The sequence below is a fragment of the Acartia tonsa genome, chromosome 9 (assembly GCF_053477335.1).
Source record: "Acartia tonsa isolate MP-2025a chromosome 9, ASM5347733v1, whole genome shotgun sequence".
Lineage (NCBI taxonomy): Eukaryota > Metazoa > Arthropoda > Copepoda > Calanoida > Acartiidae > Acartia > Acartia tonsa.
In genome coordinates, this window is record NC_137268.1 from 17,954,060 (window position 1) to 17,977,260 (window position 23,201).

At 32.7% G+C, this 23,201-nt stretch overlaps 3 protein-coding genes across 3 annotated transcripts; all 3 read right to left on the minus strand.

The window, feature by feature from the left end:
- Positions 1-1,586: 1,586 nt before the first annotated feature.
- On the minus strand, positions 1,587-4,541 carry LOC145327415 (uncharacterized). The gene is made up of 5 exons (XM_080170965.1): positions 4,477-4,541; positions 4,009-4,077; positions 3,394-3,463; positions 2,602-2,727; positions 1,587-1,735 (listed from the first exon to the last, which is right to left on the minus strand). Exons 1-5 carry the CDS (start codon positions 4,531-4,533, stop codon positions 1,587-1,589), a joined length of 471 nt encoding a protein of 156 aa, XP_080027091.1. The 5' UTR covers positions 4,534-4,541.
- Positions 4,542-8,671: 4,130 nt separating this feature from the next.
- On the minus strand, positions 8,672-12,292 carry LOC145327416 (uncharacterized). Its single transcript, XM_080170966.1, has 7 exons — positions 12,175-12,292; positions 11,722-11,852; positions 11,065-11,151; positions 10,445-10,510; positions 9,370-9,405; positions 9,021-9,133; positions 8,672-8,807 (listed from the first exon to the last, which is right to left on the minus strand). Exons 1-7 carry the CDS (start codon positions 12,203-12,205, stop codon positions 8,672-8,674), a joined length of 600 nt encoding a protein of 199 aa, XP_080027092.1. The 5' UTR covers positions 12,206-12,292.
- A 326-nt stretch (positions 12,293-12,618) lies between these two features.
- LOC145327417 (uncharacterized) lies at positions 12,619-20,700 on the minus strand. Its single transcript, XM_080170968.1, has 7 exons — positions 20,603-20,700; positions 19,307-19,445; positions 18,639-18,694; positions 18,020-18,122; positions 17,331-17,389; positions 13,170-13,264; positions 12,619-12,784 (listed from the first exon to the last, which is right to left on the minus strand). Exons 2-7 carry the CDS (start codon positions 19,401-19,403, stop codon positions 12,619-12,621), a joined length of 576 nt encoding a protein of 191 aa, XP_080027094.1. The 5' UTR covers positions 19,404-19,445; positions 20,603-20,700.
- Between the last annotated feature and the right edge of the window lie 2,501 nt (positions 20,701-23,201).

Below are 23,201 nucleotides of genomic sequence, written 5' to 3' on the forward strand. Positions count from 1 at the left end.
AATGTGTCAAAAATGTGTGTAAGTAGCGCTGCAATAACAAATTGGCAACAAACCTTTTATAAAAAAAATAACATATTTAAGTTTTATAAAGAAAACTCATACTAGAAATATATTGAAATTTACATTTTGGGGACAAAATATAATTGGAAAGAAAAAATATACAATAATTTATAATTTCGATAAAATGTATATGATTAATTATTATTATCTTCTTCAAGTCTGTTGTATGAAGCAACTGATCTTGATCTTCGGCTTCGCTTTCTTTTCTGTTTTGTTCTTGCTGGTGATGAACTTTTGGAGCTCTTGTAATCTTCACTTTCTTGTCGCTCTAAATCTAAAATTGTTATAATTTATTGCATCGTATTATAGGCAGCTTTCCATGGATATTAAAATTAAAAATATATGATTAAAATTAGGTTTGTTAGCCCTGAGGAGCCAAAGACCTATGCTAACAAAATTGTATTAAATTATGATTTAATTTGATAATCGAGGAATATCAATAATAACTGTAATATGATGCTATACATAATCTTTCAGTAAGGCCGAGAATCTGTTAAATTTACCTGGCCTAGGTGTTGCTGGTATAAGCAAGGTTCCTTTAGTTTGCTTTCTATTTCTCACAAGACTTCTGACATAATTGAAATATTTTATGTTGACAAATCAAAACTTCAAGGACAATAATAACCATAAGCAGGGCATTAATATCTTGCTACTTTGATAAGATGTAAAGAAAAGGATGAAATTTTAGGCAATTCAAGTTTTGAAATGGTTTAGATTAGATTTACAATTGAAATTTATAGAACAAGTTTAATTTTTGCATGTATTTAATGTATTATTGAAAGTAATTAAATTACTATTTCAAACAAAATTCAAAGGTAAGTAGAGAAAATACTCTTTTAAGATATCTGGATGGTGAGACAGATATACTATGCTTATAGAAAAGGTACACTGAAAGGCAAACAAAAATATTCCAATTTCCTTGGGGATTCATTAGAAAGTCTCTCCTCCTCTCTATCATTTCTGCCACCATTATTCTCTAAATCTTCAACATTTTCCTTGGTGTCTACCTGTTCATTATCAACACCAAGCTTTGGTATTTCATCAATAGTTGTTCTGTTTCAGGAAAATTTATAATTATGGTTCTTAATAAATTTCCAGTATGGCTTCGAAACCGATTAATATCCACAGGATTAGAACTGGTTCTCAGCCATAATGAAAAAACATGTATAGCAACATATTGCAGACAATTTTCCATGATATTATTCATGATAATATTAATAATAGTCTGAATATTATAATTTACATTTACATCTCTGCAGAAAGCTGTCTATAATACAATGCGATAAATAACTATTATGCAGAGGCAATTAAAAATTTTATATAGATAAATTAAAAGTTTCTCTTACTGGAATATAGTTTTAACAGCGTATTTATTTCTAAAACGTGTTATTGATTTCTTTAGATCGAAGGGATGAGATAATGGACAATAACTTGGGGTACATAAACCCCCAATTATGATAAACAAAATTACCTTCCCTTTTTGTAGAATAAAATTATTTGAACCAAATTACCATTTAACTGATTTTTTAAAGACAGAAACATTTTATTATTTTCATAACAAGTAAAATTATAAGTTGTTCCCTGAATTGAACTTTTTTTATCTTGTTATGATCTTCATTGCTGTTTGGCCTGCTTGCAAATCCTTCATCTTCAGATACAGAATTCTTCTTGTAAACTAAAGAAAAAATTCACTTAAGAATAGGATTGAGAGGACAATAAATGTATAATCCAGACAACTACCTGGCCCAAGTGGTCGAGTCCCTTTTCGTCTGGTAGCCAATTGCTTTCTGTTCTTTTGTCGGGACTTGGTAGTGTTTAAATTTCCGACTCTATTACCTTACTTCAAACTAGCGGCTACGCCCCTAGAGGCCTTTAGTGGCATTTTTTTATTTTAAATATCTAATTTGAGAAATAATTTGTCTATGTTGCGATCAGCTGTTAAATTCATGCTTCTGCGCCGCGCCACTACGCTAGCGACACTATGTGGCGGGAATATTTAATTTTTTTTCGATTTTATTGTGATTTCTCTTCGGAGGGTGGTGATACCCTCCCCCAAAATAGTTATAAACCTTCCCGAGACCTATGAGAAGGTACCCTGTTAAGGAGAACCCAATCGGTTCAGCGGTTAGCGAGATCCTTCGGTACAAACACACAGACAGACATCCTGTTACTTTAGTATAAGGATATCCAATACAAAAATTGGACAGGGTCCCCATCCAACTATATAGCTCATGCGAACCTAGTAATAGTGTCTAACTTTTCATCTTTGTGACGTAACAAAAATCATAGGATGAGAGGGGAGGTGGGAAAGGAAACCCCTAAAAAAGAGATTTTTATTACGTCACAAAGATAAAAAGTTAGACACTACTACTAGGTTCGCTCATGCCCACTCGGAAAAGCCAAAAATTTTTACTGCAGTGATTTAAACTAAAAATTGTGAATCACAAAGTCCTGCTGTTTGTAGACACACAGACAGATAGACATCATGTTACTTATAGGATATTTTTGACTGAAATTTCCTTCCAACAAAATTACGATTACCTGAATTACGTTTCGAGGGGTTAGCTGTGGCTGCTCCACTGTAGACAGCTCCCCCTTGCTGAGAATCAAGCTTCAAGTTCACATCACACAGCTCGGTAAAGAATTCTGGTTCTACATGCCAGTTTCCTTAACATGAAAATAGATTAATGGATATTTATTACTTGGATGTTACACAAGATTTTCTTGTTCTCTGATGAAGTGATGCTCGCAGCTGGCCAAAATAACGGTACCTATTATCCACCCCCTACATCCAATCCACTCCCCTCCTACTGGATGAACGAACTGACCTGTAACTGAGTTCCATGTTAGCAAGCTAAATTGAAAACAAATTGAAATTTCGGCTCTCAGCAGTAGCAAGTGACGTCCAAGCTTTTTATTTAAGGTGGGTAAAAAATGAATGAGGGGTTTCAAAGATTTGAGTGGGGTAATCTTCTGTAAAATTTGGGGCTCCAAAGTTTGAGGGGGGGTTAACACTCTTGTACCTCAACCTTAGGAAATCTATGGGAGTAGCCATTAGTCGCTATGTTTTATTAGATGTATGGCTTGCGATGATTATTTTCTGACGGCGATGCATTGTTTAAGATTCAACCGACAGCTTACTATTTGCCTAATAAAAAAATGACGTCATACTATACAAATGACCAATGATAGGCCAGTACAATGACAATGTATACCTGCAACTCATTGGTCATTTGTATTGTATAACATTATTTTTATTAGGCTGCTATAAGCTGCTTCTCTTTCTAAAAAAAACGGCGGCTGAATGCATCGATGCTAAACCCTGTTGAATACCTTTAGAGACAGTAGAGCCAGTGTTAGTTCCTCCGCTTGAAGTTGAAGGTACTGTGCTATAGTCACCATCCTAGAAAAAAAGATAACTTATTGGGTAACATATCCTAAAAGTGTTAGACTTTGCAAAACAAAATTCAATTTAATATAACAAGGCTGTTAATATGCATAAGTAGCACAGCAATATTAAAATTATTAATTGAACGAGCATAATAAAGAAACACAATGTGGTTAGAATTCCAAAATGGATTGGCCATTTTATAGCCCAACTTTCAAAACCTATTTCTGGATAATGAATGTATAATATAGATGTATAATCCAGACAACTACCTGGCCAAAGTGGCAGAGACCATTTGCGTTTGCTATCAAATTGTTTTATGTTCTTTTTTAGGGACTCGGCTGTGTTTATATTTCCGACGCTCTAAGTCATTCAAAGAATGAATACAAGATCGCGATAGATCTGTGGGAAGAGTTCCATATAGCTCTTACCCCCTATATTCTTTTACTTTAATAACGTGTATATTAATAAAATCGCATTTTCGTAATACAAATCAACACACTTACGGACACACCAAAATTATAGAGTAGCCGATCTAATAAAATAAGTATAAATAAAACCTTCAGAGCAACTTCTCGATCCAGCTTTCTCAAAAACATTCCTTCGTTTGTGGCAAAAAGAACAGGAACCCTAATTTTTAATATTATGGATTTTCAAATGCCGACAATGTTTATTAATTTGCAGGCCACTTTTGAACAATGCAATGTTTTAATAATAAACCAACAATACAAATACATGATGCAAAATAAGAAAATTAAATTACAAAGTGTGGGATTTCCCCGACTAATATTATGAAATAAATTGAAAATAAAAGGGAATTAGTTTAGGTTAGGTTTCATTGGGCACTGAGTAGCTCTGCATAGGCTCTGTAGGGTTAGGGCTCCTCTATGGGATATAAGAAGAAAAACTAACAGATTTTTTTTTAATTACCTTTCAAAATAAATGGGATTATCAGTGCTCAACAAGTACTTTGAGTGATAGACCCCACCAGCCTTTTTAAAACAAGTTAAGATAAATCCAATAATTTTCCTGTAGTCGGTGAGCTTAAAATGTTGTTTCATTTGCCTTTGTCTGTTTAGCTCCATAGATTGTCTGTAAACAAATATTTGTAATTCAAATAAATATTTTTATTATTATGTACATTTTAAAAAATTTTATTTAAAAAAAATTTTTTTTCCTTGTTCTTACTTTTGAACATTTTCGTTTTCCCTTTCTTTTTCTTTTATCATTCTCACTCACTCTCTCTCTCTATTTATCTATCTTTCACTTTCTCTCTCTCTCCCTCTCTTTCTCTGAGGATTAGATCTTTTCATGAAAATACCCTTTCTCGAATTTCATTCTTCTGCTAACCTAAAAAGTTACTTTAGGGGGCTAGAAATACATGTACAAAATTTCAGCTCTCTATCTCTACTGGCGACCTAGCGCCAGGCATGTAAAATATCAACAGATAACGGCAGCACGGCGGTTTAGATAATATCTCAGTAATGTGCAGGTTTTAAGCTCTTCTGCATATTTTAATTTAAACACATAAGGCCACAGATATTATATCCAAAAAATCTTTTGTCAAAGTCTACTCTACACCTAGCGCCAGTCAGTTTTCTAAAATCATGCATTTTATACCTGTGAAAAATGAAATCGCCAGCGCTAGGTGTAGAGTAGACTTTGACAAAAGATTTTTGGGATATCATATCTTAGGCCTTATGTGTTTAAGTTGAAATATGCAGAACACCTAAATTCACCTTCCAAGCCATTCTCTAAGCATTTTAAATTTTTTTATGAAATAATGGGATTTCAAAACTGCCTTTTGAAAAGGCCTAAAAAATATCTTTTTTTGTTCCTTTTTTCACTGTTTATAGTTACAACTTATTAAGATATTATTCTCAGTTTAAAAAAATTGGCGCTTCCAGCACCAAAACCGACAAAAACAGACAGTTAAACTTCTGTACCCCTACTTAACCCCCTAACAGACCCCCCCTCTATCTCGGCTCCTGTTACAGATAGAGACGTAAAACTTTTTCCTGGTGGTTCATATAATTAGAGAAAATTACTTTTTCTAGTCATAGCAGTCAGACCGCTCCTTTTCCGCTTTTTTTCAGCCAGCCACTAAATATTAAAACTGCTGTAGAGCAGCCAATTTTAAAGATAAGAAAACTAAGTTTGGCGCTTCCAGCACCGAAACCAGCAAAAACAGGCAGTTAAACTTCTGTACCCCTACTTAACCCCCTAACAGACCTCCCTCTATCTCGGCTCCTGTTACAGATAGAGACATAAAACTTTTTTCTGTTGGTTCATGTGTATTTTTAGAGAAAATTACTTTTTTCTAGTCATAGCTGGTCAGACTGCTCCTTATCCGCTTTTTAGCAGCCAGCCGCTAAATATTAAAAAAGCTGTAGAGCGGCCAATTTTAAAGCTAGGAAAACCAAATTTTATGACGAGCTATTATTTTTCATAACAGAAAAATACTTTTTCTGACCATCGCCAAAAAACGACAAATAACGGAAACCACCAATTTTGGCGGTAAAATGGTTGGCGGCGCTAAGAGAAGCTACCCTGTTATGGGGAACCATATCAGTTCAGCAGTTAGTGAGATCCTTCAGTACAAACAGAGAGACATAAAAACAGACATCCTGTTATCCCCCCTAAATGAAAATATCCTCCCCCCCCCCCCGCCTAATAAACAAATTGGACGCCCTTGAAGGGGAGAATGGTAATATTACTACAATTATTTGTTACACTATATTAATATTAAATATTTTACAAAAGTTTATATAAAGACAACCATGGACACAATTTTTCTTACTATCACTGATTATAAACTTTTTTTTGTTAGATACTATAAAAATAAACACTTATTGTATCCACCTTTCAACAAAAATTAGAATACATTTCTAAAGTCATTTTATGCATACTAGCACATAAGAATCACCAGCAACTTCGTTTTCTTTCCATGATCCAGAATCTTTCTATCAACAGCTAAATTTTTAAAATACATCTTGCATTTGAAAAGGAAAATAAGAAAGATAATATGTAATAGGATGGAAAAGATCATCTTGATGTTTTTAATAATTAGATTTGTATATTTTGATTTTGTTTTTAACCCTTTGTAGACAAATTGATAATATTTCTAAATGTTAATTTTTTTAATTGTCTGCGTCTGGCATCTGACTAAAATAAAAATCTGTTACATTAGTTTCAACAATTAACTGTGTTGCCCCTTTCCAGACCTTATCAGCCAATTTTTGTATGAAGTCTCTTATTGTGATCATAAACAGATAAAAATATTAATTAGCGCCGCCAACCGCAGTTTTACTGCCAAAATTGGCGGATTCCATTATTTGTCACTTTTTCAGCGATGGTCAGAAAAGGTATTTTTTTGTTATAAAAAAAATAGTTCGTCGTAAAATTTGGTTTTCTTAGCTTTAAAATTGGCTGCTCTACAGCAGTTTTAATATTTAGCGGCTGGCCGCTAAAAAGCGGATAAGGAGCGGTCTGACCGCTATGATTAGAAAAAGTAATTTTCTCTAAAAATACACATGAACAAGTTTTACGTCTCTATCTGTAACAGGAGCCAAGATAGAGGGGGGGGGGGTCTGTTAGGGGGTTAAGTAGGGGTACAGAAGTTTAACTGCCTGTTTTTGCTGGGTTTGGTGCTGGAAGCGCCAATTTTTTTTTAACTGAGAATAATATCTTAATAAGTTGTAACTATAAACAGATAAAAATATTATTTAGCGCCGCCAACCACCGTTTTAATGCCAAAATTGGTGGTTTCCATTATTTTTTGTTTTTCGGCAATGGTCAGAAAAGGTATTTTTTTGTTATAAAAAATAATAGTTCATCATAAAATTTGGTTTTCTTAGCCTTATAATTGGCCGCTCTACAGCTGTTTAAATATTTAGCGGCTGGCCGCTAAAAAGCGGATAAGGAGCGGTCTGACTTCTATGACTAGCAAAAGTAATTTTCTCTAAAAATACACATGAACCAGCAAAAATAAGTTTTACGTCTCTATCTGTAACAGGAGCCGAGATAGAGGGGGGGGGTCTGTTAGGGGGTTAAGTAGGGGTACAGAAGTTTAACTGCCTGTTTTTGCCGGTTATAGTGCTTGAAGCGCCAATTTTTTTAACTGAGAATAATATCTTAATAAGTTGTAACTATAAACAGATAAAAATATTATTTAGCGCCGCCAACCACCGTTTTAATGCCAAAATTGGCGGTTTCCGTTATTTTTCGTTTTTCGACGATGGTCAGAAAAAGTATTTTTTTGTTATAAAAAATAATAGTTCATCATAAAATTTGGTTTTCTTATCTTTAAAATTGGCTGCTCTACAGCAGTTTTAATATTTATAGGCTGGCCGAAAAAAAGCGGAAAAGGAGCGGTCTGACTGCTATGACTAGAAAAAGTAATTTTCTCTAATTATATGAACCACCAGAAAAAAGTTTTACGTCTCTATCTGTAACAGGAGCCGAGATAGAGGGGGGGTCTGTTAGGGGGTTAAGTAGGGGTACAGAAGTTTAACTGCCTGTTTTTGCCGGTTTTGGTGCTGGAAGCGCCAATTTTTTTTTAACTGAGAATAATATCTTAATAAGTTGTAACTATAAACAGTGAAAAAAGGAACAAAAAAAGATATTTTTTAGGCCTTTTCAAAAGGCAGTTTTGAAATCCCGTTATTTCATAAAAAAATTTAAAATGCTTAGAGAATGGCTTGGAAGGTAAATTTAGGTGTTCTGCATATTTCAACTTAAACACATAAGGCCTAAGATATGATATCCCATAAATCTTTTGTCAAAGTCTACTCTACACCTAGCGCTGGCGATTTCATTTTTCACAGGTATAAAATGCATGATTTTAGAAAACTGACTGGCGCTAGGTGTAGAGTAGACTTTGACAAAAGATTTTTTGGATATAATATATTTGGCCTTATGTGTTTAAATTGAAATATGCAGAAGAGCTTAAAACCTGCACATTACTGAGATATTATTAAAACCGCCGTGCTACCGTTATCTGTTAATATTCTACATGCCTGGCGCTAGGTTGCCAGTAGAGATAAAGAGCGGAAATTTTGTACATGTATTTCTAGGCCCCTAAAGTAACTTTTTAGGTTAGCAGAAGAATGAAATTCGAGAATGGGTATTTTCATGAAAAGATCTACTGAGGATATGTTTACAAAGCCCATAAATAAAGAGAAACAATATTTTTTTTAAGTAAGAGGCAATTGTAATGATAGCCTAGAACCTTCCCTTTATCAATATTATCATCCTTGCTTGAATTACATTCCTGTGAAGTAGAGCAGATATTGGTCTCGGAGCAGCTGAACTTACAGAAGGTTTTCTCCAGAAATATACTAGATCCATTGCTTTACTCCTAAAAAATAAATCTTAAGGGATGACACAAAGGACAATAAAATGGATGTACATTGTACAACTCCAAAAATTAAAACTTCTGTTTATTAAAATCTTGTTTAGTTTGGAACCCTCAAATCAAAATTCAATGAAAAATTTGAGTTAATGATCATTCACCTCTTTACCCGAAAATTATACTAGATAAGCTGCCTTAATAAAACAGCCAAATCCTTACCTTATATCTTTACTAAATATTAGAATTAGTATGGGAGCCAGAGTACAGTGTATATATCGCATCCAAGTGAAGGCTGCCTGCAGATTCTCAAAACTACTTTCAATTTCAGGAACCTAGAATAATGGATATAGAAAACGTGGTCAATTCGTTCCGCCGTGGTCAGGAGATGGAATGGGGTAAAGTTGGTATCCTTATATAAGCAAGCTATTTTATTTTTAGATTTAAGTTTTAGAACGGTTTTAAGCAATATTAGATGCTAGGGGCGTAGCCTCTGAGTGGCAATAAAGTACTACAGAAACTAAAGACTAATTGTAGAGCAGCTTTTCTGCCATAAAAATAAATCACTTACCAAAAGTCCAGAGGATTCTCTTTGAGCAAGTGTTATATTTCCTTTTTTAATAATAATACTTAGCAATTTACTTTTGCATCGATTAAAACAATGCTCATAGCATTACTGGCAATAATCCACTTTTAACTGTTTATGTATCAAAGTATTCCCCCCTACTGTTAGGACACTTTGCGCCTGGCATAGAAGCAGTAGAAACCATTAAAACCATTTGGTTATGAAAGACTTCTTGAGAATTAAGGCTTATTAAGTGTCAGAACTTAATAATCTTGATTGAAATTTTTAGATCTAGGCAAAAATGAATATGATTTTTTTAAAAGGTAAAAATTAACATGTATTCAATGGACGTACGGTTTTTCTTGTAAAGATTATAGAGTTGCTACGCTTTCTAAATCGTATAAAACTGATTCAGATATCATTATGCCAAGTTTCAAATTAATAGAACACGTCTAACATGCATAATTCAACGATAAAAGCTGTCAGTTATGAACGTACAATTCTAATTAAAAATCAATTATAAACGTGCATGACGTAACTTAATATTTAATTTAATGTAATACACAAATAATTGTATTGATTTTTAGAAAGCTATTCTTGTACAATACTTCCAAGAAAAATAAAAATATATACCTACATATGTAATAATTTAAGCATATAAAAATAGTAAAAATATGAATTTAAAAAAAAATGTGCTTTAAACTATATTCTAACAAGATACTATAATGTTTTAGTTGGTTTAGATACCACCTATTTATAGGTCTTCAAACAATAACATAATTATTAGAAATTTATTCTTTAGAATTATAAATTTAAGTAACTCTTTTTTTATTACTAACGGCTGCGCTCTTATGCTACTGATAGAAAGACAGACGGGCTGAGATACAGATAGAAAGACAGACAGACAAACATAAGGATATACGGGAGACATACAGACGGACCGACAGAAAGAGTTACATACAGACGGACCGTCAGTCAGACAGACAGACGGACCAAATGACGGACAAACAGTCGGACCACAAGACAGTCAGACACACATACAGACGGACAAACAGACATCATTTTAAAAAAATGCTAATTAATTTCCTTGTGAGGATCTGGTTTGTACCAAAGTTCTTTGTCCTCTTGTCTCAAGTTCATCTAGTTCCTAAAAAGACTACATTTAAATTTATGCCTATCATAGATTTATAATATCATTTTTAAAAATGAAAATAAGGATGGAGTTTTCGTTTGTTTGTATATTACTTTAGGTCAGGTTAGTTTGGAATATATTGGGTAATGTGTAGCCCCGCAGGGTTAGAGCATTGCATCCACAGTTAAAGGCCCCATAGAGTTTGGAGCCTTGCATACGTTAGAAGTGGAAAACACCCCAACTCCCCTATCTTCAATTTTTAAAAAATCAACTGGCACTTTGAGGGAAAACACCGTTCAGTTTATCATAATCATTATACTGTTCGAGTATCAAATGCTATGCAAATATCAAACTGCTCGTTAATTAGGTACAATAAACTAACATAAAAAATTTTTTGTTTGAAAATTAGAGCTATGTAGCCGCAAACATGCCGCCAATTTGGTGGGTCGTTTTGTGATTAGATACCCAGCTGGTCTTTAAAGCTATTAAAATGTTAATTCCAACTTCAGCTTTGACTTATTGGTGCCCCAAATTACGAGACCCGTTGAAATCACATAAGACATACTAACCGTTTGATTTCCATTGAACTCTTGATAGTAATTTGACGTAAGGTTTCTGTAATAGGCTAGATCATATGGGTACCAGTACTGACGCACCTGAAGTACATTGTAATTACAATTTTATAAATGCTATGCTACTTTTTTTATCATATTTTCTAGTAAGGCTTCGAAACTGATTTATATCCGCTGGATTAGAACCGGTTCTTAGCCATAATGAAAAACCCTGTACCGTATAGTATTACAGACAATTTTCTACAGATAGTAAAATAAAAAGTCATAATATTAATACCAATAGTAATGCGATAAATAAGTATTATCATAGAAAAATAATATAGTCTAAAATCATGTCTTAAATCTTAAAATAAAGAAAACAATTATTCAAGTGGTTGCCGAGATCATAATGGACAAACAAATACATATATTATTATTTTAAATAAGGACTAGCGACTACGTCCCATAAGGCCTCTAGACAAGAGGCACTTAGGGGAGTGGAGGGAGAGTCCACCCTTAACTTAGGATTTCAGTTTTGATCGAAATTTTAAGAATATTCACTGTAAAGAAGAACCATATAAGTTCAGTAGTTTACAATATCCTTCGCAACAAACTGACCTTCTATTACTTTTATATTAGGATTATTTCATGTAAAATTATGAAACTTAATAATACCTGATCATATTTAGTCATAATGATGAAAGGCATAAAAAGTATGATATAGGCAATCAACAGAACACTCAGAAGCAGAATATTTCTTAGCTCGTTCCACATCTGATTCTCTGTCAAGAAGTTGGCAGCAGTTACTGAGATTTTAATTCAAATTATAAATATTTTAGCATTGATATTGTAAATACTCTATAAATATAGCGTCCCTAGTATCTAGGGACTCTGACTTCAATGAGGTAATGGGGTAGAAAAATAGCCTAAAACTACCCAAGGCTTAAATGCAAAAATTAAAAAGCAGAAACCTATGTCAAGTTTCCTAAAAGGGAGTACCCAATCAGTTCTGGGGTTATCAAAATTTTTACAATAATTTGTTGATATTGCTCTACTCCGTTATAATATAATTGTCCTTGTTAAATATTCATCATTAAAAAATATCTCAAAGAATGATTTGAACTATTCCTGAAAATTTAGTCTTGATCTCTCCCCGCATAGCTTTCAGCTCTCTCTTCCTCTCCTTTCTAACAGTCCTGTAGAAATGGATGTAGAATATATGTGGATATTATGACAGGAGAAAAATTGGAGTAGAGTTCCTTTTGTGGCAACGCTTCTTAAGGGTCGTTTCGTCGTATTTTCACAGTAGCTTTTGATAGGTTTTTTTAGGTTAGGTGATTTTCCCTCAGGGTTAGGCAAATGGCCCCTCAAGGTTAGAGCCCCTCGCAGGGGCTAGAAATAGGAGAAAATCTACCGTGAAAAAACGACGAAACACCCTTTAAGAGGCGTTGCCACGAAAGGAACTTTACCCAAAATTTGTCGTCAAATTAGGTTGCAATTTCCCCTTGCTTTTAATGGTCGGGCCGTTTATCCAATAGGAGGAGAGATGATAGGGCTACAGAGTTCACTTTATTATATATAGAACATAAAATTCCGGTATAAGATCCAAGTAATAATATATCCATTCCTGTAGATAACTATTGAGTGTAGGAAAAAAGAAATCCATAGAATAAGAAAGATGGCCAGAGTGCTTCCCCCATACACGAATGCCAGCTCATGAACTGGACTGCAGGAATACCTGGCAAATAAAAAAATCTTTCGTCTGACAAAATAATTTTTTGTTCATAATTATCTTTAAAATATGGTAAATATGGTACAGGAAACAACAAGATTTTCTGTCTGTACCGATAATCGCTGAAAAGATATGGTTCTTCTAATGGCTTCTAATAGGTTTATAATTATTAAATTAAGTTTTTAAAGTGCCCCTAGGCGGCACCATTGTATGACTTACTGGACTTTCCTTCCTTCAAGGGTGCCTAAACTTGTTCTTTTTTAAACTACAATTGTAGTGGGAGGGGATCGAATCCCCCCCTCCCCCACTCAAAGGGATCCTAAGTATTAGTGTAGTAGCCGCTAATACAATATATAGAATCTAGATCTAGAATGTAATAGATATTGTTTACCTGTAAGGAAATGGCCAGCAGGTGATAAGATTTGGCAACAAGGGTAGGCTTAGAATAAAGGATAACAACCATATTCCAACACAGGCTAACTTCCACTAAATATAATATTTTATGTTAAAAATATCAAGGATAGGCTAAGAATAAAGGATAACAGCCATATTCCAACACAGGCTAACTTCCACTAAATATAATATTTTATATTAAAAATAGTAAATGTAGGCTTAGAATAGAGGATAACAACCATATTCCAACACAGGCTAACTTCCACTAAACATAATTTTTTTATATTAAAAATAGTAAATGTAGGCTTAGAATAGAGGATAACAACCATATTCCAACACAGGCTAACTTCCACTAAATATGATATTTTATATAAATAATAGTAAAGGTAGGCTAAGAATAAAGGATAACACCCATATTCCAACACAGGCTAACTTCCACTAAATATAATATTTTATATTAAAAATAGCAAGGGTAGACTTAGAATAAAGGATAACAACCATATTCCAACACAGGCTAACTTCCACTAAATATAATATTTTATATTAAAAATATCAAGGGTAGGCTTAGAATAAAGGATAATAACCATATTCCAACACAGGCTAACTTCCACTAAATATAATATTTTATATTAAAAATATCAAGGGTAGGCTTAGAATAAAGGATAATAACCATATTCCAACACAGGCTAACTTCCACTAAATATAATATTTTATATTAAAAATAGCAATGGTAGACTTAGAATAAAGGATAACAACCATATTCCAACACAGGCTAACTTCCACTAAATATAATATTTTATATTAAAAATATCAAGGGTAGGCTTAGAATAAAGGATAATAACCATATTCCAACACAGGCTAACTTCCACTAAATATAATATTTTATATTAAAAATATCAAGGGTAGGCTTAGAATAAAGCATAATAACCATATTCCAACACAGGCTAACTTCCACTAAATATAATATTTTAAGTTGAAAATATCAAGGGTAGGCTTAGAAAAGAGGATAACAACCATATTCCTCCGAAGGCTAACTTCCACTAAATATAATATTTTATATTAAAAATAGCAATGGTAGACTTAGAATAAAGGATAACAACCATATTCCAACACAGTCTAACTTCCACTGAATATAATATTACACATAAAAACAAACAAAAAAACTTATGTAATTCCAAGAACCCGGTATTAGTGTCTTAGAAATTATCTTAGTGACGTAAAAAAAATAGGATGTGTCGATACTACTAGGATTTTTAAGAATTGTTAATATAGGCCTGAAATCAAGATTTTTTGTGCTTTTAAAAAATATTAAAAATATTTCTAAAAATTCTACATTATTTTTGCTCTCTTTTAAAAAACAAAATCAACTTTTTATTATTTTTTTTTATAAAATTATCTTTCAAAATTGAAATAAGATCTATCAGCTGATCAATTGTACTTCTTACATAACTCAAGAGTTGACTTACAATGTGTAAATATTTTATAGATTATTTAGCAAAATAATAAAAAACCTTTATGTAATTTCGTGATTAATAATTGGCTTAATCTTACATTAAACATTGAATGATTTTAAATAATTTTCAAATATTTGCTTTTATAATTATACTTATTGTATAAACACCTCATAAGTTAGCGCAAAATGCTATATATTTTATCACATATGAGCTATTTTTTAAGCCAGCTTTTTAGTCAAAATTTCAAACCAATAACAATTAAATCAAAAGATATTAGGTTAAAACTATATATAAACGAGAGTAAAGAAATAAGATATTGCTATCAACAACAACAAAAAAGGGTTTTGTCTAGTTTTTGGTAAAAATAACGCATATTTATCATTTTAAATTAAAGCTATCTTTTCAAGATTACATCTATAAATTCGTCTGTATTTTATAACTTATACCTTTTACCATGAAAAATCAATTGATTTTCCATAATAATTTTATTTCTATATTAAATTTAGAGACAGCTAATTTTTCTTTAAATATAATGAGATGTTTATCAGAAATTTTTAATTAAGCATAATAATGTATATATAAAAAAGACAATTACGAATAAAAACAAAACAATCAATTATTAGATTATCTATATCAATAAATTTAACGGAATTTGAACGTAATTGTTAAAAAAGCTAGCTTAAACAGTTTTGCCATTAAAAAATAACCTTCTTTATGAATGGTACATTCTAACAAGGGTAATGATATCCAGTAGAGCAACATATTTAACAAATATGTCTTTAAATAATCAGTCTATTTAACAAATATCTTTTTAAAATGCATAAGTTATATTACCTCTCACAAGATTGTTTAGTCCTTTGACACTGTACATAATTATTATTTGATTGATCTATCCTTAATTTTTATTCATATTCAATTTTATTGTTTGTATATAAATATTTAATACCTGTATTATAATAGGGTTATTATTTTTTTGCTATGTTTTTATAAAATAAATATCTAAGCAAATGTTACCAATTCTTATAATTATCTGGAATTGAAAAGAATTACTTTCATTCGGTTGCTAAAAAGAGGAGAAAAAGAAATGTATTGAGTCAGATAGTAGCCTTAACCTGTACAGCTTTACATTTATTTCATAGATAAATTGAAATTGAAATTAGATAAAATTATTAATTGATTTTAGATTATTAAACAAGACATGTTAGAATTATCCTATCAATTTCAAACTCTTCATGATGATTCCTATGACAGTTAGGTATAATTTAGAAAGCAACTCTATCATTGTTAACAGAAAGTCAGTACGTCCATTTAAAACATGCTTTGTGTGTTTTTTGGCTGCTATTGAAGAAAGACAACTGAAATTTTAAGTGAAAAGGTCTTTTAAGAGGTGTTTTAATGTATTTTTTTTTACAGTAGCTTTTGATGGATTATTTTAGGTTAGGTTAGGTGATTGCCCTGCAGGGTTAGGAAAATGGCCCCGCATGGATAGAGCCCCCCCCCCCCGCAGTGGCTAGAAATAGGATAAAATCTACTGTGAAAATACCAAGAAACGTCCCTTAAGAGGCATTGTCATGAAAGGGACTATACCCAAGATATATGTGCATCTACTTAACGACTTTCAAAATTTGAGGGTGCCCTCAAGTAATCACCCCTTCCCCCCCCCCCCTGCATCTACTCTTTACATTATTTTGTCTGTCTGACTGTCGGTCATGCTTAAAAAACCTTATTGTTGGAGAAATGTTATTTTCACGACTGCTTTTTTAGATAGCCAGCTGTAAGTTTTAGATACCTTATATTTATACAGATCTGCTCCATATATTTATTGTCTGTCTGTCTGACAGATATACTTAAAAGGACAATTTAGTTTTAAAAGAAAAAAATTTAAAAAATGTTGGTGGTTTTTTTTCTAAGCGCGTGAGGGTGCACGGAAGTATGTCCTTTTACTGTATGCTATATTTACGCAATTTTGCAACAAATTTATGTGCAATTTCATTTAGACTTCAAAATTAATATTCTGCTTATTAAGTTCTGACACTCTAGCTATTGTGCGTTTGTTCTACCTTCTGATTTTTGTGCTTCATTTTTATGGATGTTGTCATCCTTGTCTAGAAAATACAAATTAATTAATCTATGGTAGAAAGTACAGAGAGTATAAATTATTTCCTACATTTTCTTTATCAATTATCAATTATCAATCACCTCTATTATCCATCTCTTTTTTAGGGGTTACCTTTCCCACCTCCCCTCTAATCCCTCGTTTTTAGTTACGTCACTAAGATAATTTCTAAGACACTAATACCGGGTTCTAATTCCAATATAAAGGTAACAGGATTAGGTCTGTCTGTACCTAAGGATCTCGCTAACCGCTGAACCAACATGGTTCTTCTTTATAATTTACAATATAGCTTCTCATATGCCCTGGGAAGTTTTAAAACTGTTTTTGGGGGAGGGTACCACCACCCCACCCCCTAAGATAAATAGCCCTTAGAAAAAAATTACCATCCCCTAAATTTAAAACACAAAAAAATAAAAATGGAGGTTAGACCAATCCTCCCCACCCCCCAAAAAAACTTTAAAATGAAAAAAAAATGTTTCTTACTCAGACCTAACCTGAATTCAATTTGATTAATAATGTGAGATAGGAAAGTTACATTAAATCGAGACATTTCTTTTAAAATTCAAAATCAATTTCAATAATACTTTACCTTCGTGATATTTGTAGGTTTAGTTTTCTGATAAACATTCAACCTTTTCAGAGCATTCGTCCTATACATTCATGTTCAATCAAAGTCATAATTTCTTATCATTATCTACCAATGAGGAGGGTGGGGGCATTAGACTGTAGATTATCATAGTACCCGATGTTTCATAATCATTCTCTCTCATTTGGGTTATATTATAAAAGCTTGATTGGTTGGATGAAACTAGCATTGTCCAAACTTTTCAACCAATAATTTATTTCTGCAGAAAGGTAATTTTTGTCATAATTGAGGATATAATATTTATTTCTTTCATCGAATTATAAACCGCTTTCCGCGGATATAGAATGTACAATTATAAGATTAAAACTAGTTTTTTTAGCCCCGAGTTGCCGAAGGCACGGGCTAAAAAACTGGTTTTAATCTTATGATTGTACATTTCTATATTCGTAGAAAGCTGGATATAATACGATGATAGACATAGTTTTTTCGTATGGATGATAACCGGTTTCTATCCACCGGATTCGAATGAATACGAGAAAACAATTTATCGTTCATTGTCTTATTCATTAAGATCTTTTATTTTAACCAGCTGCGAGTATCACTTCCTTAGAGTAAACGAAAATCTGGTTCAACATCCAAGTAATGATTTATCAATTTCGACTAGTGTCGAAAGAACAACTTGATGGAAACATTCCTATCATGAGTAAGGAGAGCCAGACAGATTGTTGTTGCCGTAGGAATCATGTCCATCAACATAGCATTCACAGAACACATGGCACTTCCAAATTGCCACGGCTGAAAACAAATTAAATTATCTTTTGATGCACTAAAAAGAAGCAGCTCATAGTGTCTCCAAAAAAGGGCCAAATGTTACAACGCTTGGCCAAACTATCCCAATTGGCGTCATATTAAAAGGGATTTGGAATATGACGTCAATTAGCCAAACGTTGAAAGATTTGCCCCCCTTTTTTGAAGAGACACTTTAATCTTTTTCCACTAAAAGTATGATATAAGTTAAATTGGTGTTTTAAAAATTAGTTTGTTTTATTTTAATGCCCTTACTTAATCTTAATATAAAAATAGTAAGGTTTTTTTCAGATGGGTTTAAGCTTTTTTTCTGCCCTTCCCTACCCTTTTTATTATAAAGTCGCTAGTTTACATTATTACATTAAACTATACTACATTTGTCAAGTTGATTTTAATTTGTTTTCTTTTAATTTAGTGTTCTATAATAACATCTGGTTTCATCAAAGCATTAATGTAAAACTGTGTCAAATGCCTTCCTTATATCAGAAAATGATATATATATACCTGTAAAAATAGATATGCCATGCTGAGTGTCATATTCAAACTTGACTCAAGAAACCCTGATAACCAAAATAAAATATGAAAGGTCCTAGGACAATCGCTGGAGTGACAAACGTCATAGTGGACAAACGTCTCTGTGGACAAACGTCGCAGTGGACAAACGTCAGAGTGGACACCTATCCTAATCTCTTTTAAACCATCTCATAGGTTTATTAAACGCCTATCCCCTGTGGGGGGCTTATTTCCATATATATAGCTTAACCTAACCTTTATAGAAATATTTAGTTAACTTAAAAGTATAGACACTCCGACGTTTGTCACTCCTGCGTTTGTGCTGGAACCAAAAAAGGGAAACATTAAATAGTAACAGTAATGTCGTTTTCTTTGTACTTCCTTTTGAAAACTGTATAATTCTATAAGAAAGATATAGAGGAAAAAATTAATGTTTAACAATGACAAAATGAATGTTCTCAAATCTGATTGACTTCTAATTATCTTATCCGATATACTAAAGTAATAGGATGTTTGTCTGTACTGAAAGATCTAGCTTATCATAGGTCCTTGGAAGGTTTATAATCATTTTGGGGGAGAGTACTACCACCCTTACAAGAGAAATCGCAAGAAGAAAAAAATTATTCCCAAAATTGCTTCCAACTTGTTGAAAACCTCACCTGTAATTCCCAATTGCAGTAAAATCTGATTGTATGACAAACGTCTGAGGGTCAACGAAGATGAAATTGTAGAGATGATGAGAATATTTGTAAACATTGACGTCAGAAATATTATGAACAAACATAGCGCTGCTATCACCTATAATTTACATTATTATTTTTTCCCTTGCACTAAGAAGCAGCTTATAGTGCCTAATAAAAAAAGGATGGCATACAATACAAATAACCAATTATAGGCCAGTAAACATTTTACCATTGATCTATCACAATGCATACTGGCCTATCATTGGTCATTTGTACTGTATAAAGTATTTTTTATTAGGTATTTAATTATTTGGTTAACATGTAAATATAATTATACATATTGGTTGCATGAAAATGTATTCAATTGCATTGATTTGTTTTAAATAAAACTAACAGCATATCTATCTACTTACCTGGGTAGATAGAGTATATGTAGGAGCTGGTGGCTCTGGTACAACTGGAACCCAGGATAAACTATCTATCTACTTACTTACCTGGGTGGATATAGTATATGTAGGAGCTGGTGGCTCTGGTACAACTGGAACCCAGGATAAACTATCTATCTACTTACTTACCTGGGTGGATAGAGTATATGTGGGAGCTGGTGGCTCTGGTACAACTAGAACCCAGGATAAACTATCTATCTACTTACCTGGGTAGATAGAGTATATGTGGGAGCTGGTGGCTCTGGTACAACTAGAACCCAGGATAAACTATCTATCTACTTACCTGGGTAGATAGAGTATATGTGGGAGCTGGTGGCTCTGGTACAACTAGAACCCAGGATAAACTATCTATCTACTTACCTGGGTGGATAGAGTATATGTAGGAGCTGTTGGCTCTGGTTCAACTAGAACCCAGGATAAACTATCTATCTACTTACCTGGGTGGATAGAGTATATGTGGGAGCTGGTGGCTCTGGTACAACTAGAACCCAGGATAAACTATCTATCTACTTACCTGGGTGGATAGAGTATATGTTGGAGCTGTTGGCTCTGGTACAACTAGAACCCAGGATAAACTATCTATCTACTTACCTGGGTGGATAGAGTATATGTGGGAGCTGGTGGCTCTGGTACAACTAGAACCCAGGATAAACTATCTATCTACTTACCTGGGTGGATAGAGTATATGTAGGAGCTGGTGGCTCTGGTACAACTAGAACCCAGGATAAACTATCTATCTACTTACCTGGGTGGATAGAGTATATGTAGGAGCTGGTGGCTCTGGTACAACTAGAACCCAGGATAAACTATCTATCTACTTACTTACCTGGGTGGATAGAGTATATGTGGGAGCTGGTGGCTCAGGCACAACTGGAACCCAGGATCCATTGACAAAATGGAATGTTAAAGTTACTCTGTGAACTTCACTCTGAAGTTTTTAGAATTTCTAATTTAAACTTCAATGTTAATTTTAAGTGCTTAATAAGACTGAGTTAAAATTATTGATATCTGATTTTTAGAAGTAATTCTGAACTCAATAACATCAAATGAAAATAGACTATATTTAATGTTAAAGGGTTCCTGTTAATTTTAAGTTTAACAGAACAAAAAAAGAAAAATAATACAGGCTTTTAAAATGATTTGTTGGTAGTAATAGAAAATATTCGAATCTAAAAACCAAAAATTCAGGAAACCCTATTAAAACGAGCTTGATTCTCCTGTATGAACTATAATTAAAGTATGACTGCTTTTGTAGTACTGCAATTCTACTAGTAATTGTGTCCATCCATGTTGCGCTACTTAACTGTATTATCATCCTTGTTTTTGTTAAATTTTGTGTATTTCTTATGAACTTGTGGGTCAAGGAAAACTATAATATGAATAAATATTTAGTTCAATACATATTGACCTTGGGTAAGTATAAGCATTGCATTTGCCTTTAAATATGGATTTATTATTACTTGGATCTTTCACCAGATTAAACTTGTTGCTGGCTAAAATAACGATTCACCCCCTTTACCCCATTCCTTCCTAATGGATGAACAAATTGGCCAATTGGTGATGTCCATGTTAGAAACCTAACTTGAAGACAAATTTTCCCCTGTCATAATATCCACATATATTTTATATTCATTGCTAATTGTATGGCAAAAACCTGTAAATTTTGTATAAGCTGTTATTATAAATGTTTAGCTAAAATATTGCTTATTGAAGCCATTTTTCGACTTTTTCGGTTGACTTTTTTTTTATAAATTTTGATTTCTATATAAAAAAAGTTCCAAATTAGAAATTCCTTGGTTGTTTTTAGCAGAAACCCGATTATAATCAACAAAATTTTCATTTTACGTTTCTTTATTTAGAATACTTTCTTAATTTTTCACATTATGAAATATATTTTTTAAATATGAATAAAAACGTAGTTTCTGAAAAGCAATCAATAACTAATGTAAAGTGTATGCACTAAAAAAATGGTTTTAATTGGTAGAAAGCTATGGCTAAGTATTTTTTTTATATTCAAATTTTTCGCTATGGCTACACTCAATTGTGTGCCATCACTGTCGTATAGTTTTTAATTTCACCAAAAGTCACTGGTCCAAATCCTATAAAATTTCTTAGGCTAGCCTAAGTGTTAGGACTACCTTAGCTTTGCATAGATATAAAGACTATGTTTATGCAAGAATTTGGCAAACCTTAGAAAGAAATTCCGCAAAGGTGTAAGTTTTAAGACTTTAAAATAGAAGTAGAACTCTAAAATTTTGTATGGCAGTTGCTCTAATATAGTACATATCCACGTTATACCCCATTAAAGCAACTGCCATGCCAAATATTCTCTTCTATTTTTAATTCTTAAAACGCACACATTTACGGAATTTTAGCACAACCTACTTCTCCCTTTTATAGAATTTAGCCAATATCCAGATATAAAAGTAAGAGGATGTCTCTGTGTGTGTTTGTATCTGTCTAACCGCTAAACCGATATGGTTCTCCCTTAGAATATAGCTTCTTTTATATTCTTGAAGGATTGGGAGAGTGTACTACCAATCTCCCAACAGAAATCACCCTAAAAATAAATGACCACCCACAAAAAAATTTAAAATTTGAAAACTTATGTTAAGACAAAAATCTGCCTCCCCTAGATGAAAAGGATAGGCAGGCAGACAGACAAACATCCTTTTAATAAGAGTTATTATAAATGTTGTAATATAAAATGAAATACATATGCGGAAATAATTGCACACACAACACTTTACTTACATGCTTTCTATCTATAAAGAAGAATGAGTAAAGAATGGCTATTGCTTTCATATCATACAATCTAGCAAAATTAATTTTAGCTAGCAAATAATATGAAAATGTCATAATTGATCAGCTTAATATAGTAAAGATTCCTAACTTTAATATGATTTTTGCCAGATTTATTTCTGTAAATAGCATTCACATGAAAAATTATATTCGTTTTCAAAGCGTATCCTTGCTTTATTGATAAACATTAAGTACTTTATCAGTTTTGTTTGTTTAAGAGCAGCAATATTTGCAGAATTATAATTATGATTGGTTTTCTATGCACACTTGCAACTACGATCCTATAGGAGGCCTCTAGAGGGAAGGGCAGGTGAGATCCTATATTTTACATTATAGTTTTAAAAAGAAAAACTAAATTAAATTAGCGGAGATTCACGTTACGGTTTATCTTGGAAAGGTGTTGGTACCCTTCTCCTAAATATATAAAAAATCTTCACTGGGACCGATAGAAGCTTTACTTTCAGGGGAAACCATATCTGTCCTTCTATACAGATACCCACATAGATCCTGTTGCTTTTATCATTCATGTAAGGGTAAAAGCTGAGAAAATCACGTTTCCCATAAAACAGACGTACAAACGGTTATTTTTGTTAATAGAGTAGCTACGCTACTAAAAAATTCAA